We start from the raw sequence: 18,268 nt of genomic DNA on the forward strand, positions 1-18,268 counted from the left end.
ATTCGGTCAGTCAAAACATTACAAAGTGATCAAATTACCTGAAACAGAAGGCCAACCAACAGCATTCCGATCAGGCGTGGCAAAGTAGTAAGTGATATTAGAAATCCTCCAAAGTTGGCTGCTACAGTCAACACTGCCAATTGAAATAGTTGGCCACCAGGTGCTGCGGAATCTCCGATTATAACGTAAGCGGTTGTCCATAGTAGTAAACCTGTTTTCGGAAAAGAGTTGTTTTATTTTATGTGATGGTTAATTAAAATTAGATTGTCAGGGAAAGTATTATTCGTATTCAACATTGTGCGTCATAACATTAAAAATCCCTAAAATTCATTCCACGATATTTGGACGTCATAATATTATAAAGATATGCTAGATCAGTGATTCCCAAAGTGGTCGCTCCTGGGGGCGAAAATCAGGCCCAGGGGGGGGGGGGGCGAAAATTTAAAAAATCAAAATTGGGAGGCGAAAATACTCCAAAGGGGGCGATTTTTTCAATGATTGGAAAACAATAACACAGCGCAACATTTTTTTTGTCTCAAGAGCAAACTTATGTGTCTCTGACAGATTTTGGCCCGCTGAATCCGAATCCGGGCTCAGATTTGCTCCAGCACGTCACAATTTTGAGCTATACCCTAATTTATAGGGCAAACTATGCGATTTTGGGCTTTTTCGACTGCAAGCCATTAAGCATGGAAATATTTTTTTTAAGCAGTCAAAGGGTAAATTGGTAAATTCACATCTAAATTAACGACTCATGCAAAATATTTCGTTTCACCTAATCAAATTAGATAGATTTAAGCACTTTATGTTAGTAAGTAAACTTGCATGCAACTTTTGGAGGGTGACTTGTATGGGAAATATCAGACCCAACATTAAATGCTTAAATCTATCAAATTTGATGAGTTAAAATGAAATATTTTGCATGAGTCGTTAATTTAGATGTGATTTTGCCAATTTACCCTTTGATTGCTTAAAAAATATATTTCCATGCTTAACGGCTTGAAATAAAAAAAAACCCGAAATCGCATATTTTTTTTGGGGTATAGCTCAAAATTGTGACGTGCTGGAGCAAATCTGAGCCCGGATTCGGATTCAGCGGGCCAAAATCTGTCAGAGACACATGAGTTTGCTCTTGAGACAGACCAATAGTGAATTTTTGTTACGCTGTGTAATAGTATTGAACTACAAGTCGAGAATGTCAGCTAATTTTTTTTTCTTTTCAATAATCTTTAATGGTATCTCAATTATGTTTTACATTCTTCGTAGCAATAGAAGACTGCAACGATATTTGACGAAAATTTGCAATGCTTTTAGTTGACATCTGTTCCAATGTTTCAATATTAGAAATTTGATGCAACTTATTAGTGCTCCACACTAGGGAGGCAACTTCAGAATCATTTTCAAAATTTTATTTTGAATCCTCTGCAGTCAACTGAATTATAAAAACTTCCTGACGTTCAAGCGTAAAGTTAAAGTTTTGTCTAGGATTATAGACAAAATACTATCACTATTAAACATAAACATCGACCTAATTTTACAGAACTATTGGTATTTATGTGGACTCTTTAAATTGCTAGAAAAAAGACTGCTACACGTGTTTCTGAAGGGTTTCTGTGATTCTGGAAATTTAAAAAAAATATATTTTAGAACTTGTACAACGAACATTCGTGAATCATGATTAGTTTTGTCAAAACTATGAAAAGAACAGAGTTTTTTTTTGCGAATCGATTGTAACAAGTGTCAGTGTAACGTCCAGTATTGATGAGATTTGTCGCGTGTAGTATTCGTTGAATGTTGTTTTAAAAAAAAGAAAACGTTTGTAGTTAGGTTAAGTGTAACGTCCCAAAAATCCCACGAACGCAGCCATCACTGCACTGCCCTATACAAGGACGACGGTAGTTCTGCTAGCCACCACCAGGCTGCACAGGACTGCACGAATGGGCGGCCATGGGGGTGGCGAAATGGGCGGCCATGGGAGGCGAACTGGGTGGCCATGATGAGGAGGAACTTCGGCACTTACGACGGGTCAATGGCCAATGGTTCGGGGTCAACGATCTTCAAAACGGAGGATCATTAGCCTGGTGATCTTCAGAGACAACAGTCATTTTGAAAAGTTGGTAGAAGGAAAGTTTGTTGAAGAAAAGTAAAGTTGGAAGGAAGTTTAGTTGGAGAAGTTAATAGAAAGAGTTGAAAGCACGGAAAAGTGGAAAGAAGGAGAAAAGGAAAGTGGAGAAGTTGGAGCAATCCGGACACCCAGGACCTCGCGGTTTTTATTTTAAAACCGAACTTTGCGGTATCTTTTGGAGCCACACCGCAGCGTAGACCCTACTCACCTTTTTGTAGTGCGTCCGCATCACCCCTGTACCCGATACAACCATCAAGCGCGCCGACGAACCCAGGCTTTTTCCAGTGACTCTACGGATCACTGAAGCCTCGAGTCCGTCAACACACTCGAGGGGCGCACGGGACAGGAGGAAGGTCCGCGAGAGGCTGCAGCCAACGGAAGAGAGAGGAAAGGAGAAGGATTGCCCGCCCCCTGGCCCAGGAAGGAGAGAAGGAGCTAGTGGACAGGCGAAAGGAGCGGCAGCGTAGGCGTGCAGTGTGCGGGGCCCCGAAGATCGAAGAAAAGTGAAGAAAGTAAGGTAGGACTAGTCCTTAAGAACGTGGGAGGCGTCGTCCAGTGTTAAGGGCGGACGCCAAAAAGCTAGGAGGGAGAAAGCTAGAGGAAAGTGGGAGGAGAGTAGGACGTCAAGAAGGAAGTGAAATAAAAGTGTACACGAGACCAAGAGAATAGAGGGAGTTTTCTTAATCGAACCTATAAGTGTTTTCTTTCGCGGAGTGTCACGAGCGTCTTGCCGACCCTGAGGCTTGAAGACGGGGGTTTCATCCTTGCTGGGAGTAACACGGCCCTTGCTCAGTTACACTTTGGCGCCCAACGTGAATTGTCTTTGGCATTCCGTGCTAGGGAAACACTTAAGATTTGATAACTTTTCGTTGCGGAGGTCTCTGGGAAATCCTTGAAATCACTTACCGAATTGACGTCACGAACTACTTTGGAGGTTGTGCAGGACTTGTAATCATTGTTCTCATAACGGAGGTCTTGGAAGTCCCAAGTGGCAAGATAGCTACCAACTATTGTTGAGAAATTATTTGAAACAGTAGGAGATTATTAGAGCTAACTTTCGCGGAAAAAATCCGGAAGTTATCGTGATCAGTGTGTTTCGGAAGAGCGTAATAAAACACCGAGCAAACTAGGCACTTTATTTCAATTTTAACCAGGTGAAGTTGGTGAACAATACTTAGGATTTTCAAATTAATTACTGCTTTCATTAGGAAGCGAGAACCAATTTAGGATTTTTTAATTGCTTCCCACAAGCGGAAGCGCTTATAAAACTAGACACTTTTTAAATTTTTACAGCTGCGTGCTGATAACTAGGTTCTTTTCAAATTTTATTCTAACGATTTCCGGTGGATAAATCTGCCAACCATGGAGATGACCGTGCTGCGGGCGCAGTACAACGCGCTGAATACTGCCCACCTCACCGTGGATGAACTCGAGCATGAGTTGATGATCCGCAAGATGGACAAAATTGCACCTCGCGCCAGCCTGGAGAGAGCGTTGCGAAACCGGCTGAAAGAAGAAGATGGTCAGTCGAATATTTCGTACGATTTTAGTAAGATAGACGTAGTGGAGGAATTAGAAACCTGTGACGATAAACTGAATTCCATAAAAGCGTTTTTAGAGAACAGACGGTCAAAGAAAGCTCCGGATCAGTGTTTCAAAAACCGATTGATTCACATTCTTTTCCGAATGGAGAGATTGCGGAATCGTGAGCTGAATGACGAGAGTCTGAACGGACTAGCCGTAGTTGCGGGTGAGTGTTTGAGACTGTTGAGTACATTCTTCTCAGCAGCCTCACACTTACCAGAGGTTAGAGCAGCGGAACTAGCAATCGTTAATGAAAGTTTGAGTCGACTGCGAGAAGGTTTAGGACAAACAAATGAAGAGCGCGAGGAGGATAGAGCGGAGATTGTCAACGTAGAAGAAGAGGAAGTAGATAGAGTTCAGGTACCTCAGGTGGCGGAGAAACAGATTCCGGTGGTCGAAAGCCACAGTGAGGAGGTAGAAGAAGTAGTTGCACCTGAGGAGGTAGAAAAACTGAAGGTTGAACAGGCGAAGCTGACCGCAGAGAACAAGCAGTTGTTAGAAGTAGTCGGTCAGTTGTTGCAGCGTATCGAAATTCTTGAGGCTGAACGGCCAAAACAGAATTTACCGGTACCAGAGCAACCGGCGAAAACGCTGAACAGTACCCAATTAGGTGAAACTGAAAGGATCCTACCAAAATCCTCTCAGCAGGAACCTACGGATTTTCTGAAGTGGTTAAAAGATAGGAATAGTTCGATTAGCAGTTCAGAGCATGCAGTAGAACCAAGAAAGGTAGTGGTTGTTCCTAGCCAACCGAAATCGTCAGAAAGAGAAAGGTCGAGGTCAAACAGCAACCGGTTGCCGGTGCACAAATGGACGATTCGGTACGACGGCATGGACAACGGAAAACGCCTGAATGAGTTCGTGAAGGAGGTTGAATTTAATGCTCGTTCAGAGGGGTTCTCTGACGATGAACTCTTTCAGAGTGCTCATCATCTGTTCACTCACAAAGCCAGAGCCTGGTTCATGGAGGTGAACGGAAACTATGAATTAGGGTCTTGGAAGGAGTTAGTTCGTGAACTTAAAAGCGAATTCTTACCGATTGATATCGATTACGTGTACGAGCGACAGGCATACAACCGGAAACAGGGCACCAAGGAAAAATTTCAGGACTACTACTTGGACATGGTCCGTATTTTCCGAGGTATGTCCAGTTCCTGGGACGATAGGCGCAAGTTTGATGTGCTCTTCCGCAATACGCGTGAGGACGTCCGTATCGCCATGCTTGCGGCCGGTGTAAACGACGTATCTAAAATGAAAGAGTTCGGTAAGAAGTTTGACGCGATAAACTGGCAACTATACCAGAGAAACGATAGGTTCCCGAATAGGCCGATTCGAGTGGATGAGCTTAACAACCACCGACAGAATTTCCCAAACCGACAGGATAGGTACAGAAGAGACGAGCAGGATAGAAGAAAAGAAGCAGGCAGGTTTGAACAGAAGTTCAGTAAAGGAAATGGTCAGAAAAGTTTTTGGAAACAACGAGATTCAGGACAGGAACATCACAAGAGGGAAGAGTACAAAAAAGTAGAAAAATCTGATGGGAAACCACAGAACCCTCAAAGACAGAAAAGCCCAGTTCCTGGACCGAGTGGTTCGAACGCCTTACAGCGCATAGTTAAGGCGTATATTCCAATTAAAAAGGGTATTTGCTTCAATTGCCATGAAAATGACCACAGTTTCGAGGAATGCCCGAAGGAGAAACATACTTTTTGTTTCAAATGTGGGTTCCCGGGATTTACTTTGAAAAACTGCCCTTACTGTCAGGCAAAAAACATGCAAGAGACTGCTCAGTGAGGCAAGCCAGTCTCCCACTCAACTTTAAAAGTCCTCATGAAAATCTCGCGTCAAATCCTCCAGAAATACTACACGAACTCGGCTATGAGCAGGTACTCGGGGAGCACTCAGTTAGTGAGGAGATTGCCACCATTGTCACTCTGAGTAACGATCCGAGACCATTTGCAAAGGTCGAGATTTTAGGTATTCCTGTGATTGGGCTGTTAGACAGCGGGGCAGAGAGGACTGTATTAGGTGTAGGGAGTAGGAGACTGATTAGTTCGTTAAAACTGAAAATTAAACCCACAAACACGAACCTGAGAACAGCAGCAGGAGAAGAATTAGAAGTGATTGGTTCAGTAGACATTCCTTTTAGTTTCAACGGAGAAACTAAGATCTTACCCGTAGTGATTGCTCCAAAACTCAATCGCAGATGCATCCTAGGGTACGATTTTTGGCGGAAGTTTGGCATTCGTCCGACATTCAGCCAGTCCGTCGAAGCTGTGGATGAGGATTCCCACAGAGAGCTGGAAGACGAAGAACAGTTGAGTGAAGAGCAAATTCAGCAGTTAGAGGAGGTGAAAAAGTTGTTCTTAGTAGCAAGTCCGGGAAATTTTGGCAAAACAGATCTGATCAAGCATCGGATCGAGTTTAAAGAGGAGTTTCAGGGTGCGGAGCCCGTTCGGAAAAATCCGTATCCCTGGAGCCCAGAGATTCAGAAGAAAATCCATAGTTCCGTCGACAAAATGCTCCAAGACAACATCATCGAACCTTCTGACTCTGACTGGGCTCTGCCCGTGGTGCCAGTCAAAAAGCGAGACAGTGAAGAAGTCAGGTTGTGCCTTGACGCTAGAAAGCTCAATGAGCGCACCAAAAGGGATGCGTACCCTCTTCCCCATCAAAACAGAATTTTAAGCCATTTAGGACCTTTTAAGTATCTGTCCACTATCGATCTGTCCCAGGCATTTTTACAGGTGCCCTTGGAACAGGAATCCCGTAAATTTACGGCATTTTCTATTCCAGGGAAGGGCCTGTACCAGTTTAAACGTTTACCGTTTGGACTCGTGAACAGCCCAGCCACCTTAAGCAAACTTATGGACCGTGTACTAGGGTATGGTGCCCTGGAACCCTTTATTTTTGTGTACCTGGATGACATTGTAGTGGCCAGTCATACGTTTGAGGAGCACATCCAAAAACTGCGAGAACTCGCGAGACGTCTCAAGGGTGCAAATTTGTACATCAACCTTGAGAAGTCGAACTTTTGCTGCCAAGAACTGCCCTACTTGGGCTACATTTTATCCCGAGAAGGTCTTAGACCTAACCCAGATCGAGTCCAAGCGATCTTGGGCTTTGAGGTCCCTAACTCGGTACGTTCATTAAGACGATTCCTCGGTATGGTCAATTACTACCGTAGGTTCATCGACAAATTTAGTGAACTCACTGCACCTCTCACCGACTTGCTTAAAAACAAGCCGAAGAGAGTGCAGTGGAACAACGCAGCAAATGAAGCTTTCAAGGCCATCAAAGAGAGGCTGATCTCAGCGCCTGTGATGGCCAATCCAGACTTTAGTTTGTCCTTTTGTGTCCAAACAGACGCAAGTGACACGGCAATCGCTGGAGTTCTCACGCAGGTCCAAAATGGGGAAGAAAGGGTAATTGCGTACCATTCCGAGAAATTAAAGGGTGCAGAACTGAATTATCATGCAGCGGAGAAGGAGGGTTTAGCCGCCCTTCGTTGCATTGATAAATTCAGGTGCTACATTGAGGGCACACATTTCACCTTGATGACGGATTCATCAGCGTTGACCTTCATCATGAAGGCTAAATGGAGATCATCGTCACGACTGAGTAGGTGGAGCATCACTCTACAACAGTATGACATGGAGGTGAAGCACAGGAAAGGCAAGGACAATATTGTGCCAGACGCCCTGTCTCGATCCATCGAAGCTCTAGAAGCGAAGGACGATGACGAGTGGTACAGAAATTTGTACAATTCAGTTGGAGAAAAGCCGGAAAGCTATATGGATTTCCGGATCGACGACGGCATATTGTATAAATTAGTGTCAGCTCGCTCGGATGTCCTGGACTATAGCTTCCAGTGGAAAGAATGTGTCCCAGAATCGTCTCGCCAGCAAGTCATGAAACAAGAGCACGATGATAACTTGCACATCGGCTTTGAAAAATGTGTTGAAAAACTTAAAAGGCGGTACTATTGGCCTCGAATGAGTGCCGACCTCAAAAAGTATATTGGCAGATGCGTTTCCTGTAAAGAAAACAAGCCATCCACTGTGTCAACCGCACCCGAAATGGGCCAACAACGGATCGCGACCAAACCATTCCAGATCATTTGCATGGACTACATTCAGTCTCTTCCTCGGAGCAAGCAGGGAAATGCACACTTATTGGTCATTCTAGACATCTTCTCTAAGTATTGCCTGCTTGTCCCGGTGAAGAAGATTTCGTCTGGTAGTCTATGCAAGATCGTGGAAGAGATGTGGCTGCGAAAGTTGTCGGTGCCTCAATACCTGATCTCCGATAATGCTACGACGTTCTTGTCGAAGGAGTTCCAAGAATTGTTGAAAAAGTACGGCATTCAACATTGGGCGAATGCTCGTCACCGGAGTCAGGCTAATCCAGCAGAGCGTTTGAACCGAACGATAAACGCGATGATTCGTTCATACGTCCGGTCAGATCAACGTCTGTGGGACACTAAAGTGTCAGAGATGGAATTTGTGTTGAATAATACCGTTCACTCTTCGACCAAATTTTCCCCTCACCGAATCGTGTTCGGAAACGAGATCATGACTCGTGGATCTGATCATCGTCTAGAGAGCAATGAGGAACTCACTGATGAAGATCGCATGGAGAGGATGAGAGGTGTGTCGAAGAAGGTGTGGGAAACCGTCAGCCAAAACCTAAAAAAGACTCATGAGAGTACAAAAAGGCAGTACGATTTGCGTCATAAAAGGTACTCACCAACCTTCGATGTAGGTCAACGGGTGTATAAAAGGTCATTCCGACAATCCTCGGCTGGTCACGACTACAACGCCAAGCTCGGGCCAGTCTACACTCCCTGCATCATTGTCGCCAAGAAGGGAACGAGCTCCTACGAAGTTTCCGACCTGAATGGCAAAACGCTCGGCGTATTTTCGTCAGCAGATTTAAAAGCGTAGAAGGCAAATCTCTCCGTGGTACGTTTTGTTCCTGAGGATTAGGAGGCCAAATTGGTTGACGACCAAGTTTCCGTAAAAGCCTCATCTGGAAACCACGTCAGATGCTATTTGCTCAATCCTAGTTCAGGGAGGGAACAAACGGATCCATTCAGTGGTATGCAGCTGCAGATGCATCCACCCACCCATCTGTCCATTCGTGATGGCACCTGCACCGCCGCGAATGGTAGGCGCGTTTCATTCATGAAAATCCTAGGAAATCGTAGAATATTTTAATAATCTTGTGATGTTGAATTTTAACGTGTATTTATTTTGGTATTGGTTTTAACTTATTTTAATTTGTTGAGAATGATTTTTGTGTTCGAGAAAAAATTTTAACATGCAATTTGCATTCTATTATTGAGCTTGCAAACCTTATTTTGAACCAGTCTAAGGTTGCATTGTCAATGGTAGATGAAAGCGAGCATGGTAGATTTAGGAGGTTCAACATATTTAAGTAGGCCAGATTGAGTCATAAACAACATTTAGCACATTAATTAAAAGACCGAACATAGTAAGAACAACGAATTCATACGTCCACAATAGCTAAACGGTTCACAAGAATCAATAAAGAGGTACTTACCTGGTATCATGCCTCATGCCGAGCATCTTAATGAGCTTTTGATTAGGAAAATACTTATGGAAATGGCTCTTTAACAGCTTTAAACCATTAAAATGATCATTTGGCCAAACTTTCGTCGACGAAATGTCATTAAAATGATAAAAAAGTAGCTGTAAAATGCCCATTCCACAAATAATTTTCCCAACCAAAACCACATTGGACACTTACCATTTTTCAACAATAGCCTTGTTTGATAGCTCGATCTTCCTGATGTATGCACACACCGTTGATCATGATAACAGTATCGCGCGTAAGAAATAGTACAAAAGATCGGCCGATCAACAGTGAACTCCGACACTGGAAATATTTCATTGTACTAAAATATTTCATACCGTAGTAGAGGGTGACTCTGCAACGTTGTTTTTGTAAATAGTAATTCCGGAATTAAGTTTATTTATTTTGCATGTTTTATCAATTTTAGCATGCTCATTAAAATAGTAGTTTTTTTAGAAAAGTTTTAATTCGTTTTTTTGTGGTTTTTAATTTGTAAAATATATAAGTTTAACTTGTTGTAAATATTTTTAAATCGTTTCTCATCAATGTTGGTCAATAAAATTAGCACTTTTGGGTACGTTGGAGACCGGAGTCTTAGTACGCTGATGGTCAGTAGAAGGTTTTACCTTTAAATTGCGTGGAGTTGGAAAATCCAACGATGATGCCTTATGACCCCGTCCCATACCTGTGCTGAAATAAAATGCTCTCTTACCCAAGTGGATTTTTGAAATTAAAGGAGTGGAGCAATGTGTCAAGATTTTGTCGCTTTCATTGTAAAAAAATAAGTGTCTGTCAACGAAGTTTGTGAAGTTCAGGTTCAGAGGTACGTGTTAAGTTGTCGTGGTGTTAAGTGTTTTTAAACGAAAAAAATATTAGCTTCACTAATATTTTTTTACCCGAGCGGGGGGAGAGTGTAACAAGTGTCAGTGTAACGTCCAGTATTGATGAGATTTGTCGCGTGTAGTATTCGTTGAATGTTGTTTTAAAAAAAAGAAAACGTTTGTAGTTAGGTTAAGTGTAACGTCCCAAAAATCCCACGAACGCAGCCATCACTGCACTGCCCTATACAAGGACGACGGTAGTTCTGCTAGCCACCACCAGGCTGCACAGGACTGCACGAATGGGCGGCCATGGGGGTGGCGAAATGGGCGGCCATGGGAGGCGAACTGGGTGGCCATGATGAGGAGGAACTTCGGCACTTACGACGGGTCAATGGCCAATGGTTCGGGGTCAACGATCTTCAAAACGGAGGATCATTAGCCTGGTGATCTTCAGAGACAACAGTCATTTTGAAAAGTTGGTAGAAGGAAAGTTTGTTGAAGAAAAGTAAAGTTGGAAGGAAGTTTAGTTGGAGAAGTTAATAGAAAGAGTTGAAAGCACGGAAAAGTGGAAAGAAGGAGAAAAGGAAAGTGGAGAAGTTGGAGCAATCCGGACACCCAGGACCTCGCGGTTTTTATTTTAAAACCGAACTTTGCGGTATCTTTTGGAGCCACACCGCAGCGTAGACCCTACTCACCTTTTTGTAGTGCGTCCGCATCACCCCTGTACCCGATACAACCATCAAGCGCGCCGACGAACCCAGGCTTTTTCCAGTGACTCTACGGATCACTGAAGCCTCGAGTCCGTCAACACACTCGAGGGGCGCACGGGACAGGAGGAAGGTCCGCGAGAGGCTGCAGCCAACGGAAGAGAGAGGAAAGGAGAAGGATTGCCCGCCCCCTGGCCCAGGAAGGAGAGAAGGAGCTAGTGGACAGGCGAAAGGAGCGGCAGCGTAGGCGTGCAGTGTGCGGGGCCCCGAAGATCGAAGAAAAGTGAAGAAAGTAAGGTAGGACTAGTCCTTAAGAACGTGGGAGGCGTCGTCCAGTGTTAAGGGCGGACGCCAAAAAGCTAGGAGGGAGAAAGCTAGAGGAAAGTGGGAGGAGAGTAGGACGTCAAGAAGGAAGTGAAATAAAAGTGTACACGAGACCAAGAGAATAGAGGGAGTTTTCTTAATCGAACCTATAAGTGTTTTCTTTCGCGGAGTGTCACGAGCGTCTTGCCGACCCTGAGGCTTGAAGACGGGGGTTTCATCCTTGCTGGGAGTAACACGGCCCTTGCTCAGTTACACGATGAACAAAATTGGGTTTCAACTCGCAGGCGGATGAAATTTTCAATCAAAAACATAAGGTTTAAACGAGTTTCAGAAAACTGTTCTGATGAAATACGTAACACAGTTTTTATGTGAAGTTGCACACAGTGTTTGAAAATATTTCAGAGAAGCTTCTAGGAGGAATCCCAAACTTTACTGGAAGTTTATATGAAAACATTCAAAAAATTCTGTTCAAATTTAGTCATGAATGCTGCATATTAACTTATTTGACAATTTATCTAAAACACAGGAAGTATTTAAATTTGAACAAAGCTCGTTGATTTGGATCTGGATTTGGGTTTAGATAAAAGAAAGAAAATACGCCGACATTTTTAATAGGGGTTCTCACTAAACAGATTAAATTGCTGCGTAAGCCATGATTTTCTGCTTATTTGAAATGTTTCATGATTATGCGAATGAAATAATCAAAGATTGCCTTGGTGATCACGACGTTTAATCAGTTTAATCAGTTTACGCTGTTAGGTGAATCCCCCTAATATATTTTTTAAAAATTGTTTCCACATTTTCCACCAGTCTTATTTGACTTTTGTGACCAACATTGATTTTCGGTTGTTGGAAAACTCCCTTTAAGAAAAATGGGAAAACATCTGGTTGGGATCATCGAGTGACCATAGGTGTTCATAGTTCGTTCTATTTCGATAAATCAATGCTCAACCAATAACGGTTTGAGATGTAGGCATAAGCACGATATCATTATTTATGTAAGCAGGGATAAAATTCATTATATTTTTTCAAATGCGAAAAATCAACGCATCTGCCAAACAATTGAATGAAAATGAGAGTGACACAGATTGAGGCACATTAAATGGCACTACATACTAGTTTTGCCACAGTAGCGCTTTTAAAGGCTTTAGCCAAGCACAGTTTCAGCCTTCTACTATAGAAAAATAAAATCTCACATAGGGGGGCGAAAATATTTTTTTGAAGTTCTAAGGGAGCGATAGTTCCTAAAAGTTTGTGAAACATTGTGCTAGACCCTACAGAAGTCCGAACATTGCGACTCGGATCATTATCCTATATGTAGTGCCAAAAACTCGACGCAATCCAACGTCTCGAGTTCAAGAAACAACATTATGGATAATTTCCATTTCCAACGCTTGTCAATCGTAGGGGCTAGACGAAAAGATAGAGAAAACTAACGGTTTATCAAGCACCTGAAGAAAGCACTACCGTCTACCCCCGTTCGTTTGACCGCATCTAATCTGAACACTTTTTAATTTGACCCCCTCTAATCTGCACATCGTTCAAATTAAAAATGGCTCAAACTTCATTCTGCTAATGGAACGGGGTGAAACGGAACGCAGAATCAAAACAAAACATAAAATGAGGCTGCCAGCAGTGGGGTTTTTCGTCGTCCACAGGGTTGCTAGAAGTTCAAACTAAAAATGAACCCCGTTGGTTTGCATGAGGTGTCGTTCAAACCAATGAGGGTAGACGGTAGTTCTTGAAGCCGCGATTCCTTAACCTTATATCAACCTGTTCTATGAAACTGTACTTTTGAAATTTCATTAACAAATAAGCTTGTAATGGGTGTATGATGATGTGAAATAATGAATTCGATTATTTCCGTTTTGTTTTTGATCATATATTCATCGGAATTACTGATTACTGCATCGAAGAACAGGTAAAAGTGAGGTTACGAGACGCCACTGCTTGGATCGACCAATTTCAGTCACTGCACACTTTGTTACGTGCAGAAGCGGACTTTGTTGTACGAAGATAACCACTCAGCGTAATGGTTGGTTCGACAAGGAGTGCCAACGAGTGACGAACGAAAACAATTCCACCTGGAGTCAAATGTTAGTGGGCGGTACCCGACTCAACAGAGAGCGTTACCAAGAGGATATGAAAGATCGAATCGACCACAGTAATAAACGGCGGCACGAAAAAAGTTTGAATGCTGAAGTTTAGAAGAACATGGATCGGAACGATATGTGGAGGTTTTATATAACTGTCAGAAGGCCAGCTCCAAAGGCACGTTATCCTAAAACTGCCTCAATGCTCACCAAGTGTATTGATTTAAAGAGGAATTTTGCTGACAAACAAAAAAGATGGTTATTTCAGGTGAAAAAAAAAACAATTAAAAGATTTGCTGAATATTAACAATAAAAGTGTACCCACTACCCAGTAATAGGATCAACATAGTGTATTATGGTCAAGTAGTGCAACTATCAATACTGGATGAGATTAGTAAGATCCTGAACGAGCTGAACAACAACGCGGCTGACGAGAAAGATGAGATCCAGGTCGAACTTTATAAGAACGAAAACGAGCAGCTGCATCAAACAATCCACCAGAATCCCATAAAGATATCGGCAGATGACTAAATAAGCAAAATGTACAAGAAAGGGCACAAATTAGAGTGTTCTAAATTGCTGTGAGGAGCATTTTTATCTATAAGGCACTGCACAAAGTTCTTTCCTTCTCTTTCACTCTTACAGAAATTTTGTAAACAACAAGGCCAAGAAACGTCAAAATCCCATACAATTTCAAAACAATGCAGTGCCCTATATACTAGCTGTGTTGGCAAACGTTGTACTGCCTGCCTACTGTGTTTTTTTGACATGCAGCTCTATATGGACATCCCCCGTGAAGTCATCTGTATGGGAGCTCCCCGCTCCAGAGACCGGCGGTCTCAACCCAAGCTAAGAACCTTTCCCGGTCCCAAAAATACCCACATACAAAATTTCACACCGATCGGTTCGGTAGGTTCCAAATGCATAAGGGTCAGACAGCCAGAAAATCTGTTTAACAGAGTTAGGAGTCTGTCATCGGCGAATACAAGGCTGGTTTTCGTGAGGACCGATCAACAATGAATCGGATGTTAATTTTCAGAAGTGCAACTTGCAGAGTGAAGTCTCACTTTCTTTTCATTGATTTTAAAGCAGCGCACAAGAAAGGAGCTGAGCTTTGGCAGATATCGTCAGATTATGGTTTGCTGGCGGAACAAGTTATGCTGATACGTGCAACGTTGGATGGATCAAAATCAAGTATTCGGATCGTAGACAGGAAACGAACCCACGCTTCTCAGCACGATGCGACTAAATCCTTGGTGACACTAGCCACATCACTACGAAACCACACGAAAAATTTTTAGAATTTTGGGAGCGTTTGTAATGGATTTTTTGCAATTTCTCATCGTAATAGGCTGTTTTACCTCACGCAAACCTGACAGGAAAAGGCCTACTTTCCCGCACCAAATTAACAGTGCTGTAATGGTTCATTACAGCACTGATTTGCGTTGCGTAATAAACCATTACAGCACTGTTTTCTTTTTTGTTTAACTTCTTGATGCTTTCTGGACGCAGTTTTGAAAAATTGCGATAACTGCACAGTATAACCGGTTATGTTCAGATTTTCTTAAACATGGCTATGAACATCAGTGTGCAGTTTGATAAAAAAGTTTTGTTAAAAACTATCCTAATAGTAGTTTACGCAACAAGGTGCAGAATAAAGACTTTTACAGCACGAATCGTAGATTTATCCAACGAGGCTTGCCGAGTTGGATAATTACGACGAGTGCTGTAAAAATCGAGTTCTGCACCAAGTTGCGTACAACGTTTTTTGAAGCTTCATAAATTACCACTTGAGGATAGTTTTTAACAAAACTGTTTCATCAGACTGCACACTGATGTTCATATCCATGATTAAGGAAATCTGATCATAGCAGGCCATACAGTACAGTTGTCACAATTTTTCAAACCTGCGTCCAGAAAGCGTCAATAAGTTGATCAAAACTGAAAACAGTGCTGTAATGGTTCATTACGCAACGCAAATCAGTGCTGTAATGAACCATTACAGCACTGTTAATTTGGTGTGGGAAAGTAGGTCTTTTCCTGGCAGATTTGCGTGAGGTAAAATGGCCTATTACGATGAGAAGTTGCAAAAAGGTAATTTATGAAATTGCAAAAAACGTTGTACGCAACTCGGTGCAGAACTCGATTTTTCCAGCACTCGTCGTAATTATCCAACTCGGCAAGCCTCGTTGGATAAGTGTACGACTCGTGCTGTAAAAATCGTCATTCTACACCTTGTTGCGTAAACTACTATTTCTTTTAACAAAGACTATCTCTGTGATTACCTAACGATACACAATTACGCAAAAAAAAAGACATTGGCAAAAACAATTCTTAATTAGTAATTATGGAAACTGAGTAGCATTTTTTAGTTTACTAACCCTTTTTACAACTTACCAATTAAAATTATGGAAATTATTCTGGCAAACTGTCTATAAGGTGGACACAGAGGATACGGACAAACTTTTTGCCATCCAGGTGGTTCCCATGATGGTGTACTATATTCTACCCTACACCTCATGCACAGAGAATAGATCCATGACTGTTCTAGATGTGCATTCTGTTGCCCAGTTTCATACTCTTGATTAATTTTGGCTAACACTTCGGAAAATGACTGTTTTTTGGTTCTGTTCACTTCTCCATTCACTCGCTGCTCTGTGAACAAAAAGACTTCGTTAGCTTTACACGGTTAAACAACATTCAGAAAAGGTGTTATACCATAACTGTTCACTGCTGCACTGTCGACATTATGTGCATGGTGAAGATTGCTTTTCCGCCTCACCGGTCCATCTTCTGAATGACTGGAGTGCTATTATGGAGAAAAAGTAGATGAATATTAATCATTTCAATTGACACAAACATTGGATACCAAACCTGAGATATCTTTCGTTTGGAGTTTGGCTCAAAGCCCAGATTATCGTGACCCATTCTACTCTCCATAACTGGGTCTGTGATTATACTGACACGGCGTTTAGGTTCATTGGACACGACGCTTTCGTCGTTCCCTGGCATCTTTAAACTGGAATATAAGAAAATTATTATTTTTTCATTAGTTTGTTGTTTTTGTATAAAAATAATAAAAAGTTCGAAAAGCATGATTTCTGAATAACGCCTCGATTTCGCTTTACCTAATATCGTTTCAAGTCACGACATCAGGTGACCACATTCATTAATTCTCCTATACGAGATAGAGATGGACAAAATAGTTCCTTTAAGGGAATCGTTCTCAATTGAACGGTTCTTTAGAAAGAACCAGTCCTCGTGAGTCGTGAACCGTTCTTTCGTTCAATAGTTATTTTTATTGTTTGTTAATCTAATGTAGAACTACACTCAGTAGCAAAAAAAAGCCGAGCTGAATTTTTCTTCCAAAATCCGTCATGTTCAATCTGCTGCAACTTTGGCAATTATCAATATTTTTGGCTGAAAATTTTACCACTTCATCATCAATATATTGATATTGTATGGTCAAAATTTCAAATTGATAGAAATTATATATTTTGAGTTATAACAATTTATATGAAAAAATCCAGTTTTGGACATACTTTTTTCAAAAATCCGTATTTCAGTGAAAAATTTAAGTAGCTTTATGAAAATTTTACTGCAGCGTCAGTAAATATAGGAAATGTTGTGGTCAAAATTTGAAATGTTTTCATTCAGCGGCTTGGGCCACAGAAATCGTCAAAGTTGAAGTACCAATGTGGGTGTCTACAGTTTTCACTCCATATTGACCATGCTGAAACACCGGTGAAGAAAAAAAGCCGAGATCAATTCGTTCCATTAATTTTTAGATCTAAGTTTTAACAAACAATCCATCGTGTATGACAATTTTTTATAAATTTTCGTGTGGTCTGCTAGTTATTTATGGCATTCTACACGTAACACATAGTGCGTTATGCGTTACACGTAATGCGTTACAAACATACATATGGGTCATTCCATATGAAGTGACCGAGAAAATGTGAAAAGTTGCAACCGACCATCACGGATTTGAACCAAATTTGGTTGAAACATTTGTTTAGATGGAAAAAGAAAAAATCCAAATTTTGGTGCCGATTATCCTCTCTTTCTTTTATTTTTATCATTGAAACGATTGCACATACACATTTTCGACCTTCGGCTTTTTTAAAGGAAATCATTCAGGGAATCCAGAAAAAATATTATTTTTTTGATACAGTGTTGCCAGATATCATATTTTTCAATTTTAAAACTAGAAATCAATTTTTCTCAAAATACGTATATTTTGATTTTAAATATTTTGATTCCATCGTGTTTATCAGACGTTTTTCGATCGAAAAAGCTTAACTCCCCAAGGTAATTTGCGTCGTTCCTGATATATAGCGTTTTTAAGAAAAAAATATTCATTTTTTCATATAAAGTGTCATATAAAATCAGGTGCAGTTTATAAATTTCGCAAAAAAAAATCATTGTTCGATGCCATATAAAGACATTTTGTGTTAATTTGAACAATATCAAGTATAATGAGGATTAAAAAAATGTGACAGTGTTGCCAGTTCATCAATTATGAGTCTATCGTAATGGACTAGCATAACCTGTTGAACCAAAAAATGTATCTATTGAGATCATCAATTCTAAACAAATTCCATATATTTTAACATTATCTGAACGGAAGTGCAGCCAAATATGTAATATTTATTGTAGAAATCTTAATATTACTAGAACTTAAGTATGAAATCTAATTAACAAGCCAAAAGTATTTTTTTACTTAGGTTTAGTACATTTGGCAACATCGACGTAAAATATATTCAGGAAAACATTTGATGAGTGTAGGGTAATTGTTCCCATCGTTGCGGTAGTACCTATTGTTGCGGTAATGGCAATTGAGCACTTTTTCGACTGAAATGTTACCAAAAGGTATTTTTAATAGATGTATGGTGCTTAAATTATGAGATTGCACCATTTGTTTGCTTAAGATTTGCCTAAAAACCTATTTTAAAAAAATATTTTCCTTAATGTGTTTGCTGCTGTGTTCCTATTGTTGCGGTAGTGTTCCTAATG

The 18,268-nt window shown here is 41.2% G+C and overlaps 1 protein-coding gene across 7 annotated transcripts in view; it reads right to left on the reverse strand.

Moving 5' to 3' along the window:
• LOC109411550 (sodium/hydrogen exchanger 9B2) overlaps positions 1–18,268 on the reverse strand; it is a 113,829-nt gene that overhangs the window by 19,177 nt on the left and 76,384 nt on the right. For 6 of the 7 annotated variants that reach the window (XM_019685088.3, XM_062851710.1, XM_019685089.3 and 3 more), the window contains exons 2-5: positions 16,127–16,271; positions 15,971–16,061; positions 15,650–15,907; positions 39–211 (exon numbers count right to left, since the gene is read on the reverse strand). In XM_019685088.3, the coding sequence (XP_019540633.1) occupies positions 39–211; positions 15,650–15,907; positions 15,971–16,061; positions 16,127–16,264 (660 nt within the window). In that variant the 5' untranslated portion in view covers positions 16,265–16,271. The remainder of the gene's footprint in view (positions 1–38; positions 212–15,649; positions 15,908–15,970; positions 16,062–16,126; positions 16,272–18,268) is intronic. The other variant, XM_019685090.3, reaches the window with a different exon arrangement.

The sequence above is a fragment of the Aedes albopictus genome, chromosome 2 (assembly GCF_035046485.1).
Source record: "Aedes albopictus strain Foshan chromosome 2, AalbF5, whole genome shotgun sequence".
NCBI lineage: Eukaryota > Metazoa > Arthropoda > Insecta > Diptera > Culicidae > Aedes > Aedes albopictus.